Here is a 27,410-nt window from a genome sequence, read left to right as displayed (position 1 = left end):
GTTTTAAAAGTTTGAGAACCATTGATATTTAGGCAGCTTATTGTTTTGTATACCAAAAAAAGCAGTAATTGGAACCAAGGGGTGGAGCATTTATAACTCATAAAATAAGCTTGGAATGTGAACTTAAATATTTTCTTTTCTTTTTTTTTTTAATAATTATGGGTGAACCTTGATGGAGAATGTCAAGATATAAATGTGTAAGATATAAACATGATTATAGTAATTAAAGGGCATTTATGAAATAGGGTTGCATCTCTTTGTTTTGTTTTAATATTTGTTCTGAGCTTGATACCATGGATGAATTTCATAGCCTAGTGTTTTTGCTCAGATTTTTTGCCAGCTGAAAATACGGATATTAACACCAAAACCATTCCTTCCCTTTCAATTAATTGTAGTTTCAGGCCATTTCACTTGAAGCTTTTTCTTCACTATCCATCCACTTTACAACAATTTTCTCTGATTGCTGTATACTCCATGGTACCAAGAGATGCCATTTTTCCCTCCGTACTTTCATATATCCAGTACATTGTGGTATCCATCATAGGAGAGATCAGGAAATTTTATTGACAGCAGTAATTTCATAATTTATGAATGTTTGTGTTTTTGTCCCAGATATTCAAGATAAAAGCAGTCCAGTTGGCTGAGAAACTCCTTCCTGCCTTTAACACACCTACGGGAATTCCTTGGGCAATGGTGAATCTGAAAAGGTAAATTCTATTTTTATATGGTTATTCTTGTCCTAAATTTACTGGATTAACTGATTTTTTGAGCCTCCACCATACTTTTTAAGACTTAAAACTGTTTTTCTCTGCATGTCTACAGAAGGATATTTCTTTCAAGCGTTGCCTGATTTTTAAAGTACATTCTTTGTTTAGAAACAGTAAACCTGTATTTCACTTCTGCTGCTTGTTTCTGTAAGTCTAGATTTCTCTCCCACACCCTTATTGTTACGTTACAGTTGCTTCTTTAAGGTTGCTTGTTTATGTGTGCTTAGTGCTGGAATGGCTTCAAAGTGCTTCCCCTCTCTTCCTCTTTTGTACACTACCCGTTGGTTTTTTCCTAAGTCAGAACAGAACACAACATACCTAAAAATCAGGGCTTCCTGTTGCTGAATGTCTTACTAATGATAAAGGAAGACATAACTCATGACATCAACTTTTCAGTTCAGTTCAGTCGCTCAGCCGTGTCCGACTCTTTGCGACCCCATGAACCGCAGCGACGCCAGGCCTCTCTGTCCATCACCAACTCCCGGGGTTTACTCAAATCCATGTCCATTGAGTCGATGATGCCATCCAACCATCTCATTCTCTGTCGTCCCCTTCTCCTCCTGCCCTCAATGTTTCCCAGCATCAAGGTCTTTTCCAATAAGTCAGTTCTTTGCATCAGGTGGCCAAAGTATTGGAGTTTCAACTTCAACATCAGTCCTTCCAATGAACACCCAGGATTGATCTCCTTTAGGATGGACTGGTTGGATCTCCTTGCAGTCCAAGGGACTCTCAAGAGTCTTCAGCACCACAGTGCAAAAGCATCAATTCTTCGGTGCTCAGCTTTCCTTATAGTCCAACTCTTACATCCATACATGACTACTGGAAAAACCTTAGCCTTGACTAGACAGACCTTTATTGGCAAGGTAATGTCTCTTCTTTTTAATATGCTGTCTAGGTTGGTCATAACTTTCCTTCCAAGGAGTAAGCATCTTTTAATTTCATGGCTGCAGTCACCATCTGCAGTGATTTTGGAGCCCAGAAAAATAAAGTCTGCCACTGTTTCCAGTGTTTCCCCATCTATGTGCCACGAAGTGATGGGACTAGATGCCATGATCTTAGTTTTCTGAATGTTGAGCTTTAATCCAACTCTTTGACTCTCCTCTTTCACTTTCATCAAGATGCTCTTTAGTTCTTCTTTACTTTCTACTATAAGGGTGGTGTCATCTGCATATCTGAGGTTACTGATATTTCTCCCGGCAATCTTGATTCCAGCTTGTGCTTCCTCCAGCCCAGCGTTTCGCATGATGTACTCTGCATATAAGTTAAATAAGCAGGGTGACAATATACAGTCTTGGCGTACTCCTTTTCCTTTTTGGAACCAGTCTATTGTTCTATGTTCAGTTCTAACTCTTGCTTCTTGACCTGCATACAGGTTTCTCAGGAGGCAGGTCAGGTGGTCTTGTATGCCCATCTCTTTCAGAATTTTCCACAGTTTATTGTGATACACACAGTCAAGGGCTTTGGCATAGTCAATAAGGCAAATGTTTTTCTGGAACTCTCTTGCTTTTTTGATGATCCAGTGGATGTTGGCAATTTGATCTCTGGTTCCTCTGCCTTTTCTGAAACCTGCTTGAACACCTAGAAGTTCACGGTTCACGTATTGCTGAAGCCTGGCTTGGAGAATTTTGAACATTACTTTACTAGCGTGTGAGATGAGTGCAGTTGTGTGGTAGTTTAAACATTCTTTGGTATTGCCTTTCTTTGGGATTGGAATGAAAACACCTTTTCCAGTCCTATGGCCACTCCTGAGTTTTCCAAATTTGCTGGCGTATTGAGTGCAGCACTTTCACAGTGTCATATTTCAGGATGTGAAATAGCTCAACTGGAATTCCATCATATCCACTAGCTTTGTTCATAGTGATGCTTCCTAAGGCCCACTTGACTTCACATTCCAGGAAGTCTGGCTCTAGTTGAGTGATCACACCATTGTGATTATCTGGGTCATGAAGATCTTTTTTGTACAGTTCTTCTGTGTATTCTTGTCACCTCTTCTTAATATCTTCTGCTTCTGTTAGGTCCCTACCATTTCTGTCCTTTATTGAGCCCATCTTTGCATGAAGTGTTCTCTTGGTGTCTCTAATTTTCTTGAGAAGATCTCTAGTCTTTCCCATTCTATTGTTTTCCTCTGTTTCTTTATATTGATCACTAAGGAAGGCTTTCTTATCTCTCCTTGCTATTCTTTGGAATTCTGCATTCAAATGGGTATATCTTTCCTTTTCTCCTTTGCTTTTGCTTCCCTTCTTTTCTCAGCTATTTGTAAGGTCTCCTCAGACATCAACTATAGGGTCCTTTTTATGATATCCAAATTATTGAAGCTCAAAGTGAAGCGTGATTCTCTGACAGCTTTATTTGGGGAAATGAATCTATTTTAGTCATTTCTTTTTAATGGAGAACTTGATGAAGTTTTGATTTTCATCAAGAAATCATTATTTAATATTGAATATGAAATCTAACTTTATTGTTCTTTCCTGTCATACACTATATATAATATAAACTGACTCTTTGTGAGGAAAAAGCTAGCCAGAGTTCATACCAGCCTCCACAAAAGGATATGGCCAAAGGTGTTAAGCACATACCTGTTCTTTTTTTAGTTTCATTACAGATTTTCTGGTGTTTCCTTCAGTAGCATTGTCAGTCATATAACTTTCTTATATGATTAAAATTTTAATTAACTTACAGTTTAAGTCTGAGATGAAGAAATATTTAGGATATTATTATTATTATCATCTAGATAAAAAATAAGCAAAAATCCAGCATTGCAAAACTTCAAATTTACATTGAGACAAAAAAGTAGAAGAGCTTTCAAGGACCATGTTTTGAACATAAACTTAATTTTCATACTGTATATTTGTATATATTCATACAAATATGTATTTTACTTGAGCTTATAGAGCACAGGTATATTTACCTATTTTTAAAGGTTTTTGCTTTTGTGTTTTGATTGAATTATACATATCTCTCACATAGACTTTATTCCAGTCTTGATGTCTGAAATCCAACCTTTGTTAATAATCTAGCATTATTTATCTCTTGCAATATGATTAGCACACAGAAACACATACATACATACATACTGGTGGAGCTTTTAAAATTTTATATGATTTGTTTGGATACTTGTTTTTCTTTCTTATTCTTATTTTCTTTCTACTTCTTATTATTCTCACTCAACAAAATCTCATGGAAATGCTTTTCTAGGTCATGCCTCAGAGCTTTAACTCATACTTTCTGATAACTACAGAGTAAAACATAGGATATACTGTAAATACATAGGCTGTACCATGATTTATTTAATTATTCCATATCAGTGGTATTTGTTTATTTCCATTATTTTGCTACCATAAATGTTATAATGGCATCCTGTTATATATGTCCTTCCCTTGTAGCTCACTCAATAAAGAATCTGCCTGCAATGCAGGAGACCTGGGTTTGATCCCTGGATCGGGAAGATCCCCGGGAGAAGGAAATGGCAACCCACCCCAGTATTCTTGCCTGGAGAATCCCATGGACAGAGGAGCCTGGCAGGCTACAGTCCATGGGGTCGCAAGAGTTGGACACGACTTAGTGACTAAACCACCACCATATATGTCCTTGTAGAGTGAGGAGGTTTTTCTGAAAATGATTCTTAAAAATAAGATTGCTACTTCAAAGGGCATATGTCTTTTTTTTTCTTTTTTTTTTTAGAATAGATTTCCCAAGTGTGGAATTGTTGGATCAAAGGCCATATTTTCTTTTTTGAGTTTAGTAATTACTCCCCACATATTTTTCAAAAGGCTGTAATTCATCATATTTCCACCAACAGTATGTGAGAGTACCAAAATGTCTATAAGTATATGTTCTATTTAATTTTCAAGATAATGATGGCTATGAAATGTTACTGTTGTTATTTTCATTCGTATTTTCTGCTTAGTGAATTTAAGCACCTTTTCATAAGTTTATTGGACATCTAGATTGTTTTTTGTGAATTGTCTATTTCTAAGTGTTGATTGAGTTGTGTTTTTCTAGTTAGCTTATAAATGAGCCTTACAGATTATAGAGTTACTTTTTCCCCCTGTTCTACTACTTGTTTGTTTTTATAATAATTTTTCATCCTTAAGTTTTGATTTTTTATATATTCAAATATGTCTTTTATAACTTTGGGGTTTTCAGTCTTGGTTAAAAAGATTGTCTTCACCTGTGCTTTATAGTCTCCTGGATTTCCATAAAATGCTTTTATAATATATATATATTTTTAATTATCAGTATGATGTTGGCTGTAGCTTTTTTTATCAGTTGACTTTATCAGACTGAGGAAGTTTTTTTCTCTAGATAAACTGTTAAAGTAACTTAGAATAAAATTATTCAAAAATTCATTAGATACTATTCTTATTAGGCTCTTTGTGAGGTGTTTTCACAGTCTTAAATGTCTTTAATTTTCCTAACAGTCATGTGAACTTGTTATCATAAATTCTTAAATTGTGGATGAGGAAACTGAGTCTCAGAAAAGGAAAATATCTTGCTCAAGATCCTTCAGTTCATTAGTGCCAGGACTAGGAGCCTATGTGCTACATCAGTATTAAGGTTATATCCTTATCTTCTACATGTACTTCAACTTCTCTACCAAATCATGTATTACTCTTTTCTGCATACATTTTAGTGGTGATTTTAAGATTCTTTTCTCTAAAAAAGCTCATATTTATTCTGTATTTGTCTTTTGACTCACCTAATTTAATATTATTCTAGGTGATACAGAGTTTAAATTAAAATCAACTAGTGCTAGAAGAGTCGAAACCAAAAGTGTTCATCTTTCTATGAGAGAAAGATTTATATTTTTCACTTCCTCCTAAAAGTAGAAAAGACCCTAGATAGAGAATGGTTTTAGAGTTATAGCGGGAATAACCATGACTTTCTTGAATAATGAATCTAGACTTCCAGTGCCAGCCCTGAGATAACTTATATCAGGTTAACTCTCCCATCGAAAGTAATCATAAAACCCAACAAAATGGCTTGAAGGGATTGGAGAGCAGCTCCTAAGGGAGAACCCAAAGGGCCTGCCTGAAGTTCGTCTCTGTAGAAAGCTGGCTTTTCCCCTAAGGGTATATTCTAAGTTGAGTGTGATTGAGGCCAGCCCTAAACAGTCATCATGTAGAGCAAAGGAAGACTGTGGTCAAGTCTGGGAACTGCCAAAAGGGGTGAGATACAAGGGATGAGTATCTCAAGTCAGGAAGGAATTGCAGAGGAAAAGCCCCAAAATTTACCTACAGATTTTCCTCCTGTTGTTGGCTGATTCTGTGCCTGCGCATGCACAGGACAAAGAAATAAAGAAACTAGGAAACAGCATTTGGAGGCTGAAGGGCAAAGGAGAAAATTTCACAGCTACTTGGTATTGGGAAGACAGAGGTTAATGTCTAAGGCTGCCAAGGTGGAGGGCCCTGTAAGGTTGTATGTAAAAATGTGAAAATTTTTTTTTAGAACTTAGTGTTTTGATAGTGCTTAAATGCACTATGAATGAAGCTTTCATTTGGGACTTTGAGATAGAAAGTTTTTACATGGAAATGAGATTTTGTATTTATACTTGACTGCACTATAATCCATCCACCTTGCTGACGCCTAGGTAATCTTTCTAAATGGTATGCTTTTATCCTTTAAATATTATGTTGCATTCGTTAAAATTCTATATGATGTTCCTTCATACTTAAATTTTAAATTTCACCATAGCCAACAGAATTTCTACACAGTCTAGATTATACCCAGCTCTCTAACCTCATCCTATATCATCATTTCCCCTTCCTGAGCTCCAGCCAAACTAATGTTATTGTTGTTCAGCCAACTCTTCGTGACCTCATGGAGTGTAGCACGCCAGGCTATTCTGTCCTCCATTATCTTCTAGAATTTGCTTAAATTCATGTCCACTGAGTTGGTGATGCTATCTAACTATTTCAACCTCTGCCACCCACTTCTCCTTTTGCCTTAAATATTTCCCAGAACCAGGGTCTTTTCCAATGATTTGGCTCTTTGCATTAGGTGGCCAAAGTATTGGAGCTTCAGTTTCAGCAACAGAACTTGCATTGAATATTTAGGGTTGATTTCCTTCAGGAAATCAGTCTAGCCACACTAACCAAGTTTTTTCCTCAGGGCCATTCTAATTGGTGTTTCCTCTACTGAGAATTTTCTTCTTCCAGATGTATTCATCACTGGCTCCTTCTCATCATTCAGTTCTCAAGTTTAAATTGTGTCATTTTAGAAACTCTTTGAACATTATACATAAAGTCTTTGAACTCATCCTCTATCACTAGTACTCAGTATTCTATTCAACTAAGTATTCTATGTTTAATTTCCTTCATAACAATTATCATTTATTATGGGAACAGGAATGTTACATGTTAGAGAAGAGAGAAGTCACTTAGTCATGTCCTATTCTTTGCGACCCCATGGCCTGTAGCCAACCAGGCTCCTCCGTCCATGGGATTTTTCAGGCAAGAATACTGGAGTGGGTTACCATTTCCTTCTCCAGGGGAATCATCCCAACCCAGGGATCCAACCCAGGTCTCCCACGTTGCAGGCAGATGCTTTACCCTCTGAGTTCACTGTTATATCTCCCAGATAAGAGTAGGTGCTTTATATTTGTGAAATGAATGACTGTCCTACATAGTTACTGTATCCATATTTCTTCTTTGATTTTCATGTCTGGCTTCAAAAAAATCTGTTAGTGGTATTTGCCTTTCATAATTTCAAAAACAGTACAAAAATAGCACCAAAAAATTAAAGAACTTTAAGCAAGGTAGTGGTATCCTGATACCTATTTTATAGGTATCCTGATACCTATTTTAATGTTTTCTCAACACAGATAAATACAACATAGCATATTGAATTGCCAGTATACAAGTAGATATAAAGAAGAAAATTTAACAACTATATGGTACTGGCAACTACATGGTACTGAGGAGACAGAATTAGTATTTGAAGCTGCCATGGTGAAGGGCCCTTGGTAAATACCCCAGGCTTTCAGCTAAGATCCTATAGGACCACTTCCTGGAAGTATAGGTAAAACTAGAATAGTTATAACCCTTAACAAAGCTCAGAGCCAAGGTTATCTGCTTGTACTCAATCTATGGTTCAGAGCAAGCTTAACCTTCTGGGAAAGAGGATAACATCCATAGAGTCTGTACTTTTCATTTATATAGTTTAGCTTCCAGTAAAAAATGTATAAGGCACCCTGGAAAAAAAAAAGAAGATATCCTAGAAATATACCTGCACGAATGAAGTGCACCCAAGATTATTCACTATAACAGTTTTCATAATAGCAAAATACTAGAAATGTGCCAGAGGACCACTAATAGAGGATTGAATAACGTATATCTATTTGTATAATATAGTAGTTTTCATACACTATCAGCAGTAGAGGCAAGACAGTTCTTTGTCATAATACTGTGATATCATTGGTCCCAGCACAATAAATGTGAGTTGTACTTTCAAGGTTTAAAACAACTTAGAATGCTCTCACACATTTTTGTGTGAATGAGACATTTCAATTGAAAATCAATATCATGCAATTCTATGCATTTGTAAGTAAAAAATATAAGAAAGTTGTTTATAAACTTTGGAAAGCCTACTGAGGTACTTCTTAATAGTTAAAATCTAACTTACAGAGCAGTAAGTATACTTTGCTGCATTTTAAGAAAGGAGGGAAAAAAAGAATATGTATTTGGATTGCTTACTTGTGCATAGAAATTTCTATGCTAACACATAAGAAGCTAATGAATGATTATATTTGGGGCCTGTAAGGGGAACAGAGATGAGAGTGGGGTGAAATACTTAACATATACTTTTTACATTATTTTTATTTTTAGGACATGTGAATATTCTATTCAAAATAATTTTAAAATAGTAAGATTTTAGGTACAATAATCTATTGTGTTTGCGATAATAATTTCTGAGAGAGTTATTTAAAAGTTACATACTCGTTAAAAAATGTTTTGGTCTTTTCCCAATTCTGTCTCCTTTACCTTTTGTTTCATTCAGTGGAGTAGGGCGAAACTGGGGCTGGGCATCTGCAGGTAGCAGCATTCTTGCTGAATTTGGCACACTACATATGGAGTTTGTCCACCTCAGCTACTTGACAGGAAACCCAATTTACTACAAAAAGGTTAGTTTTCTTGCTTTCTTTTCTTTGTTATAAGAGAATCCTTTAGGTTTTACCCCAAAGATTTGATTAATGCTTAGAAAATATTTGCCTTTTTAAAAATTATGTGAAGAAATGTATCTTATATTTAGAACAGATTTGATATATTTTCTGTTATCTGAGAAGATATAATCACTAGTAGGTTTTCAAGAAATTACACTATAGTCTCTATTTAGCATTGTGCTGAAGTTCCTAGTCAGTATGGTAAAATAGGACAAAGCGAACAGAAAGATAAAGATTGAAAAGGAAGAAAGAAAACAGTAATTACTCACAGATTAAATGATTACCTAAAATATTAAGATAATCAGAGGAACCTCGTGGGCTATAGTCCATGAGGTTGCAAGAGTCAGACACGACTGAGCAACTAAGACTTTCACTTTCACATTTAAATTATTAAACAAGAGCTTAATTTATAGTTTGAATGAAAGATCAACATGATGTGCTGTGTTCAGTCGCTTCAGTTGTGTCTGACTCCTTGCAACCCCATGGATTGTAGCCCGCCAGGTTCCTGTGTCCATGGAATTCTCCAGGCAAGAACAGTGGAATGGGTTGCCATTTCCTCCTCCAGGGGATCTTCCCAACCCAGGGATTAAACCTATATCTCCCCCTGATAGCTCAGTTGGTAAAGAATTAACCTGCAATGCAGGAGACCCTGGTTTGATTCCTGGGTTGGGAAGATCCCCTGGAGAAGGGATCGGCTACCCACTCCAGTATTCTTGGGCTTCCCTTGTGGCTCAGCTGGTAAAGAATCCACCTGCAATGTGGGAAACTGGGTTTGATCCCTGGGTTGGGTTGGGAAGATCCCCTGGAGAAGGAAAAGGCTACCCACCCCAGTATTCTGACCTGGAGAATTCCAAGGACTGTATAGTCCATGAAGTTACAGAGTCAGACATGACTGAGCAACTTTCACTTCACTTTCTTGTATCATTTTCATTGGCAGGCGGTTTCTTTACCACTAGTGCCGCCTGGGAAGCCAAAAGATCAACATACACATTAAAAATTAGTAGTATTTCTCTATACCAGCTGCAGCAGGCAAAAATGTATCACTTATAAAAACATCTTATGTAGTAGGAACAAAAGTATAAGTTTTCCACAAGTAAATCTAACAACAAATAAGCAAAGTTCAGAACTACTAAATGACATTGAGTTGGCCCTAAGTAAATGGAGAGATGTATTATATTCATTATATTCAAATTTCAGTTACCTCCAGATTTATCTATAGCCTCAGTTCAATGCCAGTCAGTTACTTGGTGCTTTTTTTTTTTTTTTTTTGGAACTTGACTAGACATTTCTAGAATTTAAACAAGAGAGAAACATTCAGAATACTTCTGAAGAAAAACATGGTGGATGGATTTGTATTACTCAGTTATCAACACTACCAATATTAGTGTTGGTGCATAGAGACAAGTAAAACTGATAAACAGAATAAATAGCCCTTAAACAGCCCCACATATATGTGGAAGTGTGACAATGGTACCTATGTAGATTATAACAATTCCAGGAGCATTAAAGACTTGTATTTAAAATACAAAATCTAGTAAAGCTGAAAATACATATATTCTGTAGCCCAATAATTCCAATCTTCGGTATGTACATTTACATCATACATATAAAATCATTGTTTGTATTAGCAGTTTATATGATAAGATTCAATACAGCAGTGAAAATAAATTAATTATGGTCACATTCATCAATCAAAAGAATATTTATAATAGAATTCTTAAAAAGTTCAAAAGAAGCAGAGCTGAACAGAATATTGTTTAGGGATTCAAAGTGATTTTAATAGAATCAAGATAATAACAAATGTAAAATTCAAGACTGTGACATTCAAGATAGCTCGGAAAAAGTCAGTGATATGTGAATGTGTAATGGTAAACAGAATAGCAAAGGTTATGTTGTGCTGTATTTCATAAATTAGGTATGAGCAGAATCTCTATATATTCCTTTCTGTGTATGAAATATTTTATCAGTTAGAAGAATTTTCAGGTGAAGTTAGCAAAAGGGAGCCAAATCACAGAATTTCCCTTTCTTGATTAAATTAGCAATAACAAGAAAAATAGTAAAGACCAGCAAAAATTAATCAGTAACAATGAAAGAAGGAAAGGCTGAAACCTTATGTCATAAACATGTGATAGTCACAAAAAAAACAGAAGATTTCTGCTGTGATATCTTAAGTCTGTCTCTTGCCTTATCCTGAATCCTTACTGGGCAGAGAAAGAAAGTCAGTAAATTCCTGATATTCCCTGTTAATCTTATAAGGGAGACCAGTGCCACAGAATACAACTGCCCACAGCTCCACATGTGTTCTCACCTTCCGTCCTCCGTGAGCACACAGGCTTCAGGAAATGAGCTAGTACACTAGTATTCCAAATCTTAGTGTATCCTGGAGGGGAGATACACATCCCCCCTGCCCCACCCCCCACCACGTACACACAATAGGAAGGAGTTTGAGGACAGTTCAGCTTCACTGTATCAGTCCGAAGCTCAGGTCAGAGTTGACCCAGTTAAACATGAGCAAGATGAAAGAGAAAGCATGGCAATTATGCAGACATACTGCAGGAAACAAAAGCAGGGTGGTAAATAGCATGTAAGGGACTGACAACCCAGTTAGAAATTTTGCAAGTCTATGAGCAGTTCACACTGTAATTGAGATTGAGTTCAGTAAAATTAAAACTCGAAACCAAAAATAAAATAATACAGTAAGATAGTAGAGCTAAAAAAGCAACTTGAGACCTTACATATTTCTGTAAAACAGATGAAAAATAACAAGTAACCTGTACATAGTTGAAAACGAATTACTGGCATGAAGTAAAGGCAAGAGATAATCATTGTGAAAATAAGGAAAAACATAAAGAGACTAAAAAGATGATAAATTTGTAACACAGATAATTTAGCATATAATATTTCTTAAGCGGAGAAATCTTAACCAAAATCACCTAAAAACAACCAAAGGAGAAATGGAACTATTAACTTGTTTTTAACAAAATTGAGATACTTGATATTTCATGTAACAAAATAGGAAGAAAGTTTGGCATAAGCAATCAAGGTCAGAGTGCTGTTTGGATAACAGAGGAGAGGATATTGGTGGCTGTAGATTTCAAAAATAAAAGCTCATAGAGCAGTTCTTTAAAGTAAGTGATACCTCTTGAGGTACTAAACCAAATCCTCATTAGTAGCAGTGGGAACAGATTAGAGTGATGGTAGACTCTTCTTTTGGACGCCACTAAATATGATGTGTTGAGAAGCTAGAAAAGCAGTTCAGTTAAGGATCTCACTGACAAGCCGTATTTGTACTTGTACACTTTAGTGACAGAAGAGTAATGAGTGACAATGATTCTCTAGTGCTGCATTGCTGGTTTCAGTTGCCTGATGAGAAACAAAGGCTTAAGAAACCACATTCACATCTGGACTTTACTTACCTTTTATGTCAAAACCCTTCTGAATTGCTGGTTCAAGAAGAAAAGTAATAAGTCGTCAACAAAGAACACATGTAGAATTTATACAGTAATATTACCAGAAAAAAGGGGAAGGAATGTGAAAAATAAGTGATGGCCAAAAGATATTCATCCGAAAATAGCAATTGAAGACCTGACCAAGCATCACCATGAGAGAGAAGATAATGAAGCTCTCATTTATGTGAAACCAGAATGTAAAAAGAGATACAGGTGCTCAGAGATAATAAGATGCCATATCAGTAACAGAGTATAAGAAAAAATTATAGTCAAAATGAAGGACAAAATGGAAGCAATACAAAGAAAGCATTCAAAATATAGTGAGGGACTTGGAAGGCAAAATGGAGACAAGCTAGTGAACATGGAAATTAAAGGATAGATAAAAAGGTTTACAAAGGAAATGTAGATGTGGAAAAGAAGCTGAGGGGATTCAGTGTACACATAATTCTCAGAAGGCGAGAGAACCGACTAAACCTGCTTCGTGCAATTATTCAGATTGAGGTTGTTGTACATAGATGTGGTCTCAAACATGCAAGAATACAAGTAATAAGCTTCCCTGAGCCAATTCCTAAAACTCCGTGATGACAGAATCCAGCTGAATAAAAGAAGATTGGAAACTGTGAGTTAAAAGGGTTAGTGCTATGCTCAAGTTCAGAAAATAGTGAAGTGTATGTATAAGGTCCTGTGAATAAAAAAATGTTTCCTCATCATTTATGCCAACTAGGTTATCGTTCAGATGTGATGATAACATTCTGAATTAAGAATACAAGAAAGGACATGTCTGTGCTTTAAAAAAAATTTTTTTAAGCATCTAAAAAATCCATTATCCAATCTAGAGATGAATCAAAATGAAGTCCCTGGGAAAGCCTCCAGCTTCTTAATATATTTCGTGATTTCCCCCCGTTAACTTCAGGGATATCTTTTAGGAATTGGAAGTTTAGGGATTCTAGGAATTTAGGGATGTCTCTTATGGGATCAATATTTAAAGTTCAGCAATTTAGTTTTACTTTTTCATCTATTAACTTCAGAGTGGTTTCATACTTTTTATTACAAATGTTCTATTATGATTATATTTTTATGAAATTGTTTCTGTTCTTAACATTTAGTTATGTACATACTGAATATGTCTAGAATAATGTTTACCAGTGATGTTCCTGATGACTGTTTCTGGAGAGTAGAATGTTGAAATTAAAATTGGTTTCTATGCCCTTTTCTTTGTGCTTTATTGTTGCTTATTTATTATTTTTAAATAATGCTCATATTCTCTCTTATAAAAAATAATGAGTCATTTAAAAAAGAGAAGCCTTTTCTTATCATCTGTCTCACACACACACAGTGGGGGGTAGGAGTGTAGGTTCTGAGTGAGGGAAAAAAAACAAAGCTCAGATTAATATAAAACTCGAGTGATTTTTTTTCATGATTGCATTCTTTATTTTGCTTAGGTCATGCACATTCGGAAACTGCTTCAGAGAATGGATCGTCCAAATGGTCTTTATCCAAATTATTTGAACCCAAGAACAGGTCGTTGGGGTCAATGTAAGTATTTCTATTACAACCGATGCTCTGTTGAAAGATAGTCTGAAAACTTGTGCTTGATGTAGTGATAAGTACACTACATGTAGTATTAGAAACCCCAGATTGTATATAACCCTGGTAGGATCTGCTAGTCCTGTAACCTTTGGCAAGTTTCTCATCTCTTGTAGTTTCAGTGTTTATATGTTTAAAATGGAAATATTAATATGCCATCTCACAAGAGTATTTTATTTCATGTTTGTGTAAGTACTTTGCTAAAATACAGTGTGGCATTTGCAAAAGGTTATACTTTTAAGCCCTTGTTTGTAAACGATATCTTGGTACAAATAAGAGCATTGCTTGAGATAAGTATTTAGTTAAGTAATGTGAAGAAGAGTTGAGTGTGTTAAATGACTGGAAAATAGTGTGATTGCTCTGGGACAAGCCACGTCTGATCATTCATTTTAAAAGGTAACAGTGACAGACTTTATTTTCTTGGGCTCCAAAATCACTGCAGAAGGTGACTGCAGCCATGAAATTACAAGCCACTTGCTCCTTGGAAGAAAAGTAAGCATCTATGACAAACCTAGACAGCATATTACAAAGCAGAGACATTACTTTGCCAACAAAGGTCCGTGTATTCAAAGCTATGGTTTTTCTGGTAGTCCTGTATGGTTATGAGACATGGGCCATAAAGAAGGCTGAGTGCCGAAGAATTGATGCTTTTGAACTGTGGTGTTAGAGAAGAGTCTTGAGAGTCCCTTGGACTGCAAGGAGATCAAATCAGTTCATCCTAAAGGAAATCAGTCCTGAATATTCATTGGAAGGACTGATGCTGAAGCTGAAGCTCCAGTACTTTGGCCACCTAATGCAATGAGCCAACTCATTAGAAAATACTGATGCTGGAAAGATTGAAGGCAGGAGGGGGGGAGGTGAGAGAGGATGAGATGGTTAGATGGCATCACCGACTCAATGGACATGAGATTGAGCAAGCTCTGGGAGACGGTGAAGGACAGGGAAACCTGGCGTGCTTCAGTCCACGGGGTCACACACAGTTGGACATGACTAAATAGACAACAGCATCAGTGTCTGTTATTTACCAGGCTCTTGGATGAGACTGGAGACTAGGGAGGAATATATAGGACTTTGAATTCAGGCAGCTCTCAGGCTAGCAGGCAGGGTTTATATAATGAAATAAATGTTGTAGTAGAGGAAATGTACCAGCTGTTAGGTGAGACTGTGGTAGAAGTGATTTCCTCTGTCTCAGGAGACTGTGTTTTGTTTGGGAAGGGGGTGATGATACCTCATTAGAGTTTTAGAACTGATCTTTGAAGGAACTGATTTTTTAAAAACATTAAATAAAGTTTTCATGAAAAACATGAAACTAATCTCTTGTAGTTAGTTTATGAAAGAGCAAAACACAAATGGACAGTACACAGATGTTCACATTTAATCCTAAGAGTGGTGCTAACGAAGATATGTGACACATGGAGACAATGCACTCCTTCTGTGCTACTTTAGTAGAATGTGCAAAAGACTACTATGTTTAGTACCATATTTGTGGCATCTCCGTAGATTGGTCATCAGAGACCTTTGTTGCTGTCTTTCCACTTTACTGTGTCCCTAATGAAATCAGTGAAGCTTTTAAACAGAAGATGCTGTTTTTTTCCTACTAAATTGATAAACAGAATGGACACATCCCAGTATATCCAGTGCTTCAGAAAATATGAAAATTCGTATGACCTTTGAAGCAGTGACTCATTGCTAGGCATTTATTCCAAAAAATTTTCAGACCTGTGTGTGTGTATCACACACACACACACACACATAATAGGGATAATTTGGAAACATTCTAAACCACTCCTGTTCAATGGAACTTTCTGTGATGAAGAAAATGTTCTATTTAATTAGCTATTTGTGACTAGAGCCTACCACATTGAACAGTGCAGTTTTTAAACCTCTTGTGAAAGAGATTTGGTTAAGTTATAGTCCCTCCAGGTGTGATACACTATATAGACATTAAAAGTTATGTTATTAGAATACTTGACATAGATAAATATGAAGCATCTAGAAAGATATTTAGGAGAAGGAAATGGCAACCCACTCCAGTATTCTTGCCTGGAGAATCCCGTGGACAGGGGAGCCTGATGGGCTGCTGTCTATGGGGTTGCAGAGTCGGACACGACTGAAGCGACTTGGCAGCAGCAGCAGCAACAGAAAGATATTTAGGAAAAGAGAGTAAACAAACACCACAAGAATAGGAACCAGATTGTCCCTTGTGTTTTTTTTCTGAATGTTTGTTTTTATTTTCTAATTTTGTTTACCTCTGTTAACCTAATCTGATAATGGATATCTGTTACTTTTGAAGTAAAATTAAAAGCATTTTTAAATAAGAAGAAGATGCTATCTTGCACACCAAAATCTTAGAATACTGAAAAAATAAACCACTGTTTGAGAATTGCCAGCCTTTCAAATGACCAATAGTATCTCATTGATGGCATCTTAATTAAAATTATAACTCTTTCTTTTCGTCAAATGGTATTGTGAAAACTGGATAGCCACATGAAAAAGAATGAAGTTGAGCACTTACTTTATACCAGATTCAAAAATTAAGTAAAATGCATCAAAGATCCTAAATTTAAGAATCAAAACTGTAAAACTCTTAGAAGGACAAATCTTCATGACCTTGGATTTGGCAGTGACTTCTTCAGAAGTACAAGCAACAATAGAAAAAATAAATTGGATTTCATTAAAGTTAGAAACATTTGTGCATCAAAGGATATTGTTTTGAGATTGAAAGGCAACCGACAGAATGAGAGTTTATTTGCAAATAAATAATACTTGCAAACCATATATCTGATAAGGGTTTAATATCCAGAATGTATAAAGAGCCTCTCTAACTCATGTTCAAACTCAACAGCAAAAAGACAAACGCCCAATTAAAAAGTGGATAAAGAACTTGAATAGGGTTTTCTCCAAAGAAGATATTCAAATGGAAAATAAACACATGAAAAAATTGCTCAGCATCATTATTCATTAGGAAAATGCAAATCACAGCATAATGAGATGTCACTTCACACCTACTAGGAAGATTGTAATCAGAAGGATAACTAATAAGTGTTGGTGAGGATGTGGAAAAATTGGGACCCTCTCATACTACTAGTGGGAATGTAAAATGGTGTAGCCACTGTGAAAAACAGTTTGGTGGTTTCACACAAAGTTAAACATAAAATTCCATATGATCAAGCAATTCAACTGCTAGGTATATACCCAAAAGATTTGAAAGCAAAGACACAGAGAGGTATTTGCATGCCAGTGTTCACAGCAACATTATTCACAATACCAGTGGAAACAAGAAAAGTGAAAGTGAAGTTGCTCAGTCGTGTCCGCATCCTTCAAATGGATAAATAAAATGTGGTATAAACATACAGTGGTATGTTTTTTAGCTGTAAAAAGGAATGAAGTTCTTATACATGCTACAACATAGGTGAACCTTGAAAATATTATTCTAAAAGGAAAGCCAGTTGCAAAATGACATATAATTCCAGTTATATCAAATAGCTAGTCAAATTTAGAGAGACAGAAAGTGTATTGGGGGTTACCAGGGGCTTGGTTGAGAGGAGAATGGAGTTATTGCTTAATAGGTGCATTGTTTCTGTTTGGGGTGATGAGAAAGTTTTGGAAATAATAACAATGTACCACATTGTGAATGTGATTAATGCCACTGAGTAGTATACTTAAAAAATGGTAAAAATGGCAACATTCATGTTACATGCATATATTTTACCACAGTAAAAATTGCAGTAAAAAACAATTATTTTATTCATACTTGTTTTTTTCCCACTAAACGAATCCAGTTACTTCTTTAGAATTTCTTCACCCGCAGCAGTTATTAATTTTGAGAATGTTATAAAAAGAGCTATTCACTGGTTGTTTTGGCAAGAGGTCTTTAAAATTTTAGGGGAGCTACCCTGATATCTCTTCAGCAGCTGCAGTCCTTATTAAATTGTCCAATTTGTTCCTTTTCGTATTTCTGTGTATTTCATATCAGCTTCTGAAAAGTATATCAAATTCCATTATTATCTTTGAGCAGTATGCATCTGTCATAACTATAAATAGTCTGCAAAACAAACAGTGAATTGAGCTGAAATGTAACAATTCAGCTTTGGCTAACTGTATTATAATTAGAGTAATGATAATGTCTGTGACATGCACACAGCAATCACAGAGAAGAATTATGGTAATTATCTTCAGGAAAAGTACTTAGCAACAGATATAAAAGAATGTAGTAAGCAACCTAAATTTAAAGGCACATCATTAATACCTGGGTTTTTTTGCTTCATTTTTTGCTAGTTTTCTAAGTATACTACTTAACCTATGCCATTTAATGACTAAAGTGAAGAAGATATAGGAAACTTATCATTACTGATTCATTAAATTTCATACTACTGATTTAAAATATGAAAAAAGTAAGAATGGGTATAATATTTGGAGTTGAAAGACTAATCCAGGTTTTTCTGCCTAATAATTTAGATAAGTTAATTAACCTCATGCCTTTGTTCCTTCATCTGTTATTTGTACTTATTTTATTAAGACAGTTATGTGAATCATATTTATGAGATAATGAATATATTTAAAAATAGTTCATAAACTCTATAGCATATGATACAGACATGTTTATTCTAGAATTTCTTATAAGAACACTTCAAGAATTAGCTTCTTAGGACCTCATTAACTTTATGACATATTAAGACATATAATGTAACCATTGGTATTTCATAGTACTTTCTAATGTGTTATCAATTTCTGAATTTCAAAAGGATCATGGAGTGACATGGTACATCAAATTTGACACCAAGGCGGGCATGGGTTAGTGGTTCAAATAAAGTCAGACTACTGGGTGATAAATTCCATAGTTAACCAAGGATCTCAGGCTTCTGCTGTGTATTTATTTATTGAATATATAAACATCTACTGAAATAACATTCTAGAAGAGCTGATGAGAACCTGTTAGGCAGGACTGGGACTGCATCCTATAACCTAAGTAACTAACCTGTAACTAAATCTGTAAACCCTGGCAGTAATTCACCTATCTAAAAATCATTACCTCTAAACTGTGATGACAAGACATTTACCTTTCCAAGGTTTTTCTCATTATTTCATCTACTTTAATTTTTTATGTTTTCTTCTCCTGCTCATTTGTTAATCCTTAGATCTACAGTATATTGAGAAATATATGTGTGAGGCCAAAGTGCAAAATTCTTAAATGCCCTACATATTATCTTAATTACTTTTATAACTGTGATGTTCCAGAAGACCATTTGTGTCCTTTGATCATGTCTTACATGCTGTCTGAGTGAACTCCATGATGGCTCAGATACATTTTTATAAATCCCAATTTTATAACTCCCAAAGGTATACTGCCAACTTATCTCTCTGGATTTCCATGTTTGTTATACCCATTTAGATATCCATTTACTCCCTCGGATTCTTCATGCCCAAGATTCAGACTCCTCCCACTTTAAGTCATTTCCCCTCTAGTATTCCCAGTTTCAGGGAAGAGCACCCCACTGTTGGTTCACTCATTTGCACCAGCAAGAAATCTAGACTTCATCCATGATTTCTTTCTTCATCGTTTCGGTAAATACCTGATAGATATCAAACCAAAAGATTATGGTAGAGTCAGGAAAGATTAGATTATTTTAAGGTGTTCATAATAAGAAGTAGTTTCAGTTGACAGGTAGAAGTTAAAGATAAACCAAGAGAGAGACTCCTGAAAAGGAAACAGAAGTGGTTAGTGTTCAGAGCTAGATAAAGTGTATACAGCAGAGAAGGAACACTTTTTCCTCTTTAACAGGCAAAAGAAACAGATAAATTGATAGATGGGGGTACAGATAGTTGAAAGATGCATTTTTTGGGGTCCGTGATCTGTATTTTTTCTATGAATTTGAAGTTTTGGTTGTCTGCTGAGATTAAGGAAGAGGTAGAGCTGTAGAGGTTTTAATTATTATTATTCTTTATTTAATTTTTCATGTTGGGTCTTAGTTACAGCATCTTCGTTGCAGAGCATGGACTCTCTAGTTGTGTGGCACATGAGCTCTAGAACACACAGGCTTAGTAGTTGCAGCACATAGGCCTAGTTGCTCCGTGGCACGTGGATCTTAGTTCCATAACCAGGAATCAAATGCACATCCCCTGCATTGCAAAGCAGATTGTTAACCACTAGACTGCCAGGGAAGTCCCTTAGAGGTCTTTTGAAAAAGATATTTAAAACCTCTGCTTTAGGGAATGGGAAAGAGCACAAATCAAGGAGTCATAGAAAACTTGACAAGCAATGCTGAGATTCTCATTGATGGTGAAAATTGTGAATTTGGGGATAATAGTAAAATAGATTCTCAGGTGGGCTGATGTTTTTACTGGCTGGGTGCAATAGGTGAACAGTGGAGTAAAGATCACCTTTTGCTTCCTTTCCTATCCAGCCTAGACTACATAGTATCTGAACCAGTGTGAGAATACTCCAGTACCTTTAGTCTTCTGTGTTGTCTGTCCTACAAACCCAATGCTTGTATCAACCCAGCTGTGTACCTTTTCCATTCATCTATTATCAGCGGAGCATTGCTGGTGAAAATCATCAATAATAAAGGTTAAAGTCACTACAAATTTATAACAAACCTGGGCCCTAATGGCTCAGACAGTAAAGAATCTGCCTGCAGTGCAGGAGACCTGGGTTCAATCCCTGGGTCAGGAAGAGCCCCTGCAGAAGGAAATGGCAACCCACTCCAGTATTCTTACCTGGAAAACCTCATGTACAAAGTAACCTGGCAGACTTGCAAAGAGTCGGATACAACTGAGCGACTAAGATGACTACAAATTTATAATTTCCAATTCTAACTGGACCACCAGTACCCCTGATAGCTCTAACTTTGATCAGTTTACTTTCTTTTTCTTTACTCTCCTTAAATCTTCTGTATAAAACTCCTATCCATCCTCATCTGTCTTTTCACCATTTCTTTTTAATTTCCTGCACAATTTTAGTATTTATATGTGTCTTTAGTAAAAAGTATTTATATAGATTAAGAAGATAGAATTTTTAAAAATACAGAGTGAGTCTCAGTTTATTTTAAAAGATGAATTGAAACAAGTTTGTTGATGTTACTGATCGGTTTGGACTGATTCCAAATATCCTTTTTATTTTGTTTACTTGATTTTGTAAAAACAGTTTCATTAAGGTAAAGTTGACATATAATAAGCTGTATGTGTTTGAAGTATGCAGTTCAATAAGCCTTAAAATAAGTATATACTTATGTAAACTACCACTACAATAAAAATAATAAACATATGCTTACCCCAAAAGACTTCCTCGTAACCCCTTTAGGATTTTTTTTCCTTACTCCCTTTCTCACTCCTTTATCAAGCAACCAGTGATCTGCTTTCTATCATTATAGAAATGATAGAATAGGTTTGTATTTTTTAGAATCTTACATAAATGCAGTCCTTCATATGTACTCTAATTTTCTGGCTCCTTTCAGTTCAGTTCAGTTCAGTCGCTCAGTCGTGTCCGACTCTTTGCGACCCCATGAATCACAGCACGCCAGGCCTCCCTGTCCATCACCAACTCCCGGAGTTTACTCAAACACATGTCCATTGAGTCGGTGATGCCATCCAGCCATCTCATCCTCTGTCGTCCCCTTTTCCTCCTGCCCCCCATCCCTCCCAGCATCAGAGTCTTTTCCAGTGAGTCAACTCTTCGCATGAGGTGGTCAAAGTATTGGAGTTTCAGCTTCAGCATCAGTCCTTCCAATGAACACCGGACTTATCTCCTTTAGGATGGACTGGTTGGATCTCCTTGCAGTCCAAGGGACTCTCAAGAGTCTTCTCCAACACCACAGTTCAAAAGCATCAATTCTTCAGTGCTCAGCTTTCTTCACAGTCCAACTCTCACATCCATACATGACCACTGGAAAAACCATAGCCTTGACTAGACGGACCTTTGTTGGCAAAGTGATGTCTTGCTTTTTAATATGCTGTCTAGGTTGGTCATAACTTTCCTTGCAAGGAGTAAGTGTCTTTTAATTTCATGGCTGCAGTCACCATCTGCTGTGATTTTGGAGCCCAAAAAATAAAGTGTGACACTGTTTCCACTATTTCCTCATCTATTTCCCATGAAGTGATGGGACCAGATGCCATGATCTTAGTTTTCTGAATGTTGAGCTTTAAGCCAATTTTTTCACTCTCCTCTTTCACTTTCATCAAGAGGCTTTTTAGTTCCTCTTCACTTTCTGCCATAAGGGTGATGTCATCTGCTTATCTGAGGTTATTGATATTTCTCCCGGCAGTCTTGATTCCAGCTTGTGCTTCTTCCAGCTCAGCGTTTCTCATGATGTACTCTGCATATAAGTTAAATAAGCAGGGTGACAATACACAGCTTTGACGTACTCCTTTTCCTATTTGGAACCAGTCTGTTATTTCATGTCCAGTTCTAAGTGTTGCTTCCTGACCTGCATATAGGTTTCTCAAGAGGCAGGTCAGATGTTCTGGTATTCCCATCTCTTTCAGAATTTTCCACAGTTTATCGTGATCCACACAGTCAAAGGCTTTGGCATAGTCAATAAAGCAGAAATACACGTTTTCCTGGAACTCTCTTGCTTTTTCGATGATCCAGCGAATGTTGGCCATTTGGTCTCTGGTTCCTCTGCCTTTTCTAAAACCAGCTTGAACATCTGGAAGTTCACAGCTCACGTATTGCTGAAGTCTGGCTTGGAGAATTTTGAGCATTACTTTACTAGCGTGTGAGATGCTTTAACTCAGCATAATTATTTTGAGCTTCATCCATTTTGTGTGTATTAGTAGTTCTGAGTATAATCCCACTTTGTGGAATACCACAATTTGTTTATCCATTCACCTGTTGATGGGTATTTGGCTTATTTTCACACTGGGGCTGTTACAAATAAAGTGCTATGAACACAGAAGCGTTCGAGTGGATGTATGTCCTTTTTTTCTCATAAGTAAACCAAGAGTGGAATATTTGTATTTTATGGTAGGTATATATGTTTATCTTTTAAAGAAGCTGCCAACTTATTTTACAAAGTGGATGTACATTCCCTTCAGTGGTGTTCTTCCACATATTCGTCAATACTTGAAAAAGACTACTAACCATGTAAAATATCACATCAAGCAGAAAAAGATTTTCTAGAAAATTAGGTTCAGATGTAGAGAAGAGTGATTATGGTACCCTCCTACTGGATTAAATTTGAAGTGTGTTGGCAATAGGGCTGTCAATATGATGTTTAAATTATTGATACGTAATATAGTCATTATAATTTAAAAATATTATTTTTTGTCCTCTGTCTTCTCTTTCTTCCACCTCCATCCTTTTCTTTTCTGTTGCAGATCACACATCAGTTGGCGGGCTAGGAGACAGTTTTTATGAGTACTTACTAAAAGCATGGTTGATGTCAGATAAAACAGACCATGAAGCCAGAAAAATGTATGATGATGCTATTGAGGTAATTATTATTGGAACATTTACCTGCTTAACATCTCAAATATATTATGTATTTCATAGAAATTGATGAACATTCTATATATATTTTATTATTTATATTCACTTAGAGTTTGTTAGTATTTCAATATAATAGTCATATATTATTTTCCTTTATTGTAGCACTTTAATTGTTGAAGAATTTAGTGTAGCATATTTATGTATGAAAATTTATTTCAATTATTTGTAGCTATTTTCTGCAGAGCCTGGAAAAACTTCTGACTCAACATACTTTTCCATAAGCATTCCTCATTTGAAATGACCAATTAAACCTACACATCAAGAGCCTTATAGGTGAAATGTAAGGACAAGACACTTTCATAGTATTTTTTACATTTTACAGTATTTGCACTGTTCTGATTCCTTTTACTTAGGTGAAATCATTTAATCTTCTCTACCGTTTTACTCATGAGACCTCCAAGTGCAGAGAAGTAAAGCTTGCATGGCTTAGGTAGTGATGGAACCCGTGTCTGAGCAGTCTAGGTCCCGGGCCTGTGCTCTTAGCCACTGTTCTGTGTTGTTTTACGTTCATGTAACCTTGTGCTGCATGTTGTGGCCATTTAAAATTGCGACAGATTTCACTCTTGGAAACACTTATATGTGGTATTTCCAAGTGTTAGTCACTTTGTAAATTACTTGCTTCTGATCTAGTATAAACCCATATTCCTTTAATAATTTAGTCACTTTTAAAGTCAGATGTTTTATATATAACAGCACCATTCTGACTCTAGTCAATGACCCGTACTCAGAGTTATCGTGCTTTTATCGTTTAGTTAAACCAAGGATCTTACTACCCATATATATTCTCACTTTTTAAGGAACTAATCTCTGTAGTTTTATAAAAATGCACAGGAGTTGAACTAACATGTTGCATTGTACTGGTTTGCCTACCGTAGGTATAAATGTTTCTTGAAGGAGTGTGTTGACTAAGAAAATGAACTAAATTATAATCAGGAATAGTAGGTGACTTCTAAAATTCCTTTTGAAGACTTACATTTTGAAAAGCTGGAGAATTTTATTCTGTTATTAAGCTTTAAATCTAGAAATTTTTATGATGCAGGAAAAGTTACTATCTAGGAAGAATGTAGCAATTTTAGTATCACAGTGTTGAAAATATCCACACGTCTAAGTCCCACTAGATTGTAGCTTCTTTGAAGACAGACTAATTTATTTATTATTGTCTTGTATGACCTGAAACAATAGGTGTTCAATAAGTATTTGATAAATGAGTGTATTTAATATTTTTATTTTTGATAAAGTGTGACATGTCGTATATTGTGTAATCATTTTTTTCTTCATAGTTTGCTACTTTCTTGTAATAATTTAAATCTGAAAACATTTTCCCTTTTATTTTTAATAATTTTTCCTACAGGGTAAAGAACATATTTGTCATTGTTTTAAAATGATATATTAATACTCTGAAATGCATGATGCCTGTTTTGAAACTTAATCTCATAAATTAAAATTTATTTTCCATGAATCATCTGCTATATAAGTTATGTGTCCTAATTTTCTTTCTATATTTGTTTTCTGTATCCTGTTTTTATTAGTCCTTAGGTCGAAAATGGGCACCTATAAGAGTGTTTAAGTAACCAATTAGCTAACTTTCATTTTGAGACATGTATGCAATTTTTGCAATGTTAATTATCTTTGATAACAGAATTATGTTAGAAGACAGAGTATATACAGATAGTAAAATAAATGACATGTTGTATGCATGGAAGAGGTAGGAATGATTATGAATTTTTAAAATTGATTCTAATTTAAGATAAATCATTTGTAAATTTGTCTTTCTAAACTAGTGTATTTAAATTATTCCATCCTCATCTGGCCTTCCTCTATGCTTACAGGTATCCATATCCCTGGATCTTACATCTTAGCTTTCTTTTTAAAAATTGTGTAGTTATGGATTTTACTTTGTGTTATATTCAGGTTTAGTAAAGATTTCTTTCATCATTCCCATTCCTTTAAGTAAAGTTGACATTTCAGAAGAAGTAAAATTGACATTTTAGGAGAATGGATAAAATTGATATTATCTCATGGCCTCTCTTAACCATGGCACAGCCTCCAAAACAAATGCCTAAGTTTGTGAAGTAAGAGACTAAGGAATTATGTTTGAACTTTCAATTTAGTTTTCTAAGTTTTATAGCATTAAGATATTTCACCTACTAAGCCTTCTTAAAATACTTGAACAATTATATGAAAAAGAAGCCATTTTAACTAATTATCAAAATCATATTTTTCTGTTTAACTTGAGTGTTGTTCTTCCTATTCACTTTTTGTTGTATGAAATAGAAAATAAATTAGCAGGGTCTCTGAATTGTAACTTGTCATCCTCACCTCAACTGACTGGTTATTATGCATTTCCTTTAGAGCAGGAAGTAGAAAAACAGTAATATGGGAAATGTTATGTTGAAAGGTAATTTCAGGCCAGTCTTCTCTCTCCCACCTTGTCTCATTATAGTAGTGATTGAAATACTTGTTTAACATTATATGTAACTTGATTGTTCATTCCCAAACTTAATTATTGTAAGTTAAGTCTTTCAGTTCAGGATAGTTACTGCTTTGTAGAATATCGTCTTACCAAGGTTTTGTGCCAGAAGGATGTAGTAAATCTGAATACTAACACTTTGCCTCTAAAATTTTGAATATCTACTCTTTCTCATAGGCTATAGAAAAACATCTTATTAGGAAGTCTCGTGGAGGTCTTACCTTTATTGGAGAATGGAAGAATGGACACTTGGAAAAGAAGATGGGGCATTTGGCCTGCTTTGCTGGGGGAATGTTTGTACTAGGAGCAGATGGTTCCAGAATGGATAAAGCTGGACATTATTTAGAGCTGGGGGCGGAAATTGCACGTACATGTCATGAGTCCTATGACAGAACTGGTAAGAATATTAATAATGCTAATTGTTTAGTTTAAAATAATCTTAAGATAAAAATATGTCCAGGGATTAGAAGGAAAATAAATAGGCATTTTCATTTCAAAATAATTTATTCTAACATAGTAAGTTATTTTTTAAAAAACTTGAATTTTAATTCTAAATACGTGTTCCTGAATCTTTTTTTAAATTATTATTCTGAATTCTGTTTTTTTAAATAAAGATTTTGAAGAAGTTGTTTTAAAGACAATAGGTAGGGCTTAATGTATGGGATAACATTGTTTTAATACAGAAGAATTAGTTTATTTCCACTTCTATAAAATGAGTTGCTTAAAAGAGTATAGAATTGATTTAGGTTACATGCCTTGCCTATCTTCTTATGAAAATAGGAATAGCTAAAAGATATTAGTCAAATTGAATGTATAATTGGTATCTAGATAATTGGTAGTTTGTCTCTTAGTTCACCAATAATTTTTAACTTGTTTGTGCCTTTAAAAAGAAGCTTTCATGTTTCTTTAGGGAAATAGGTGGTATTTTTGGACTTCAGGGTCCTCACCTAAAAAAAGTGAGATGATACTCAGTTTTATAGGTGACAAAAGTTGGTTTCTGAGGGTGAAAAATATTGTTGTGTGTGTGTGCGCACGCACGTATACACACATGCATTTAGTCATAGATAGATAAACAGTATATATGTATTTGTTAAATATAAGATTTCATGGAAGGAGAAGGCAATTAGATTTAAATAAAAGCCTGAAGAATAGCATTGAGAAACACTGAGCATGGTCTTCCAGGTTTTTCCTCTGGCTTTAAAAATGTATGTTTCTATATGAAATAATGGATAATGGACTCCCTGAAAAACTGAAAGCTAGGAATTTCTGATTGTGATTTTAGAAATTGAATTGTTGCTTTAGTTAAATAACTAAATTTATGTTTCAGGGTTAATATATCATCAGGTACTATGAAACTGATATGATTGGCTTAAAATTTATCCTAGTTTTTTAATCTGTCAAGTTATTTTTATATAATAAGGAATTGAACTTACTGTGAAATTGACCCTTCAGCTTATCTCAGTAACTAAAGTGAAGATTCCATTTCTTG

At 35.3% G+C, this 27,410-nt stretch overlaps 1 protein-coding gene across 2 annotated transcripts in view; it reads left to right on the top strand.

Moving 5' to 3' along the window:
- MAN1A2 (mannosidase alpha class 1A member 2) overlaps positions 1–27,410 on the top strand; it is a 151,852-nt gene that overhangs the window by 86,183 nt on the left and 38,259 nt on the right. For both annotated transcript variants that reach the window (XM_065906143.1, XM_065906135.1), the window contains exons 6-10: positions 613–707; positions 8,766–8,889; positions 13,820–13,913; positions 23,280–23,395; positions 26,099–26,318. In XM_065906143.1, coding sequence (XP_065762215.1) covers positions 613–707; positions 8,766–8,889; positions 13,820–13,913; positions 23,280–23,395; positions 26,099–26,318 — 649 coding nt within the window. The remainder of the gene's footprint in view (positions 1–612; positions 708–8,765; positions 8,890–13,819; positions 13,914–23,279; positions 23,396–26,098; positions 26,319–27,410) is intronic.

Source organism: Muntiacus reevesi, chromosome 1, assembly GCF_963930625.1.
Source record: "Muntiacus reevesi chromosome 1, mMunRee1.1, whole genome shotgun sequence".
In the NCBI taxonomy this organism is placed as follows: domain Eukaryota; kingdom Metazoa; phylum Chordata; class Mammalia; order Artiodactyla; family Cervidae; genus Muntiacus; species Muntiacus reevesi.
This window is presented reverse-complemented; position numbering and strand designations above follow the sequence as displayed.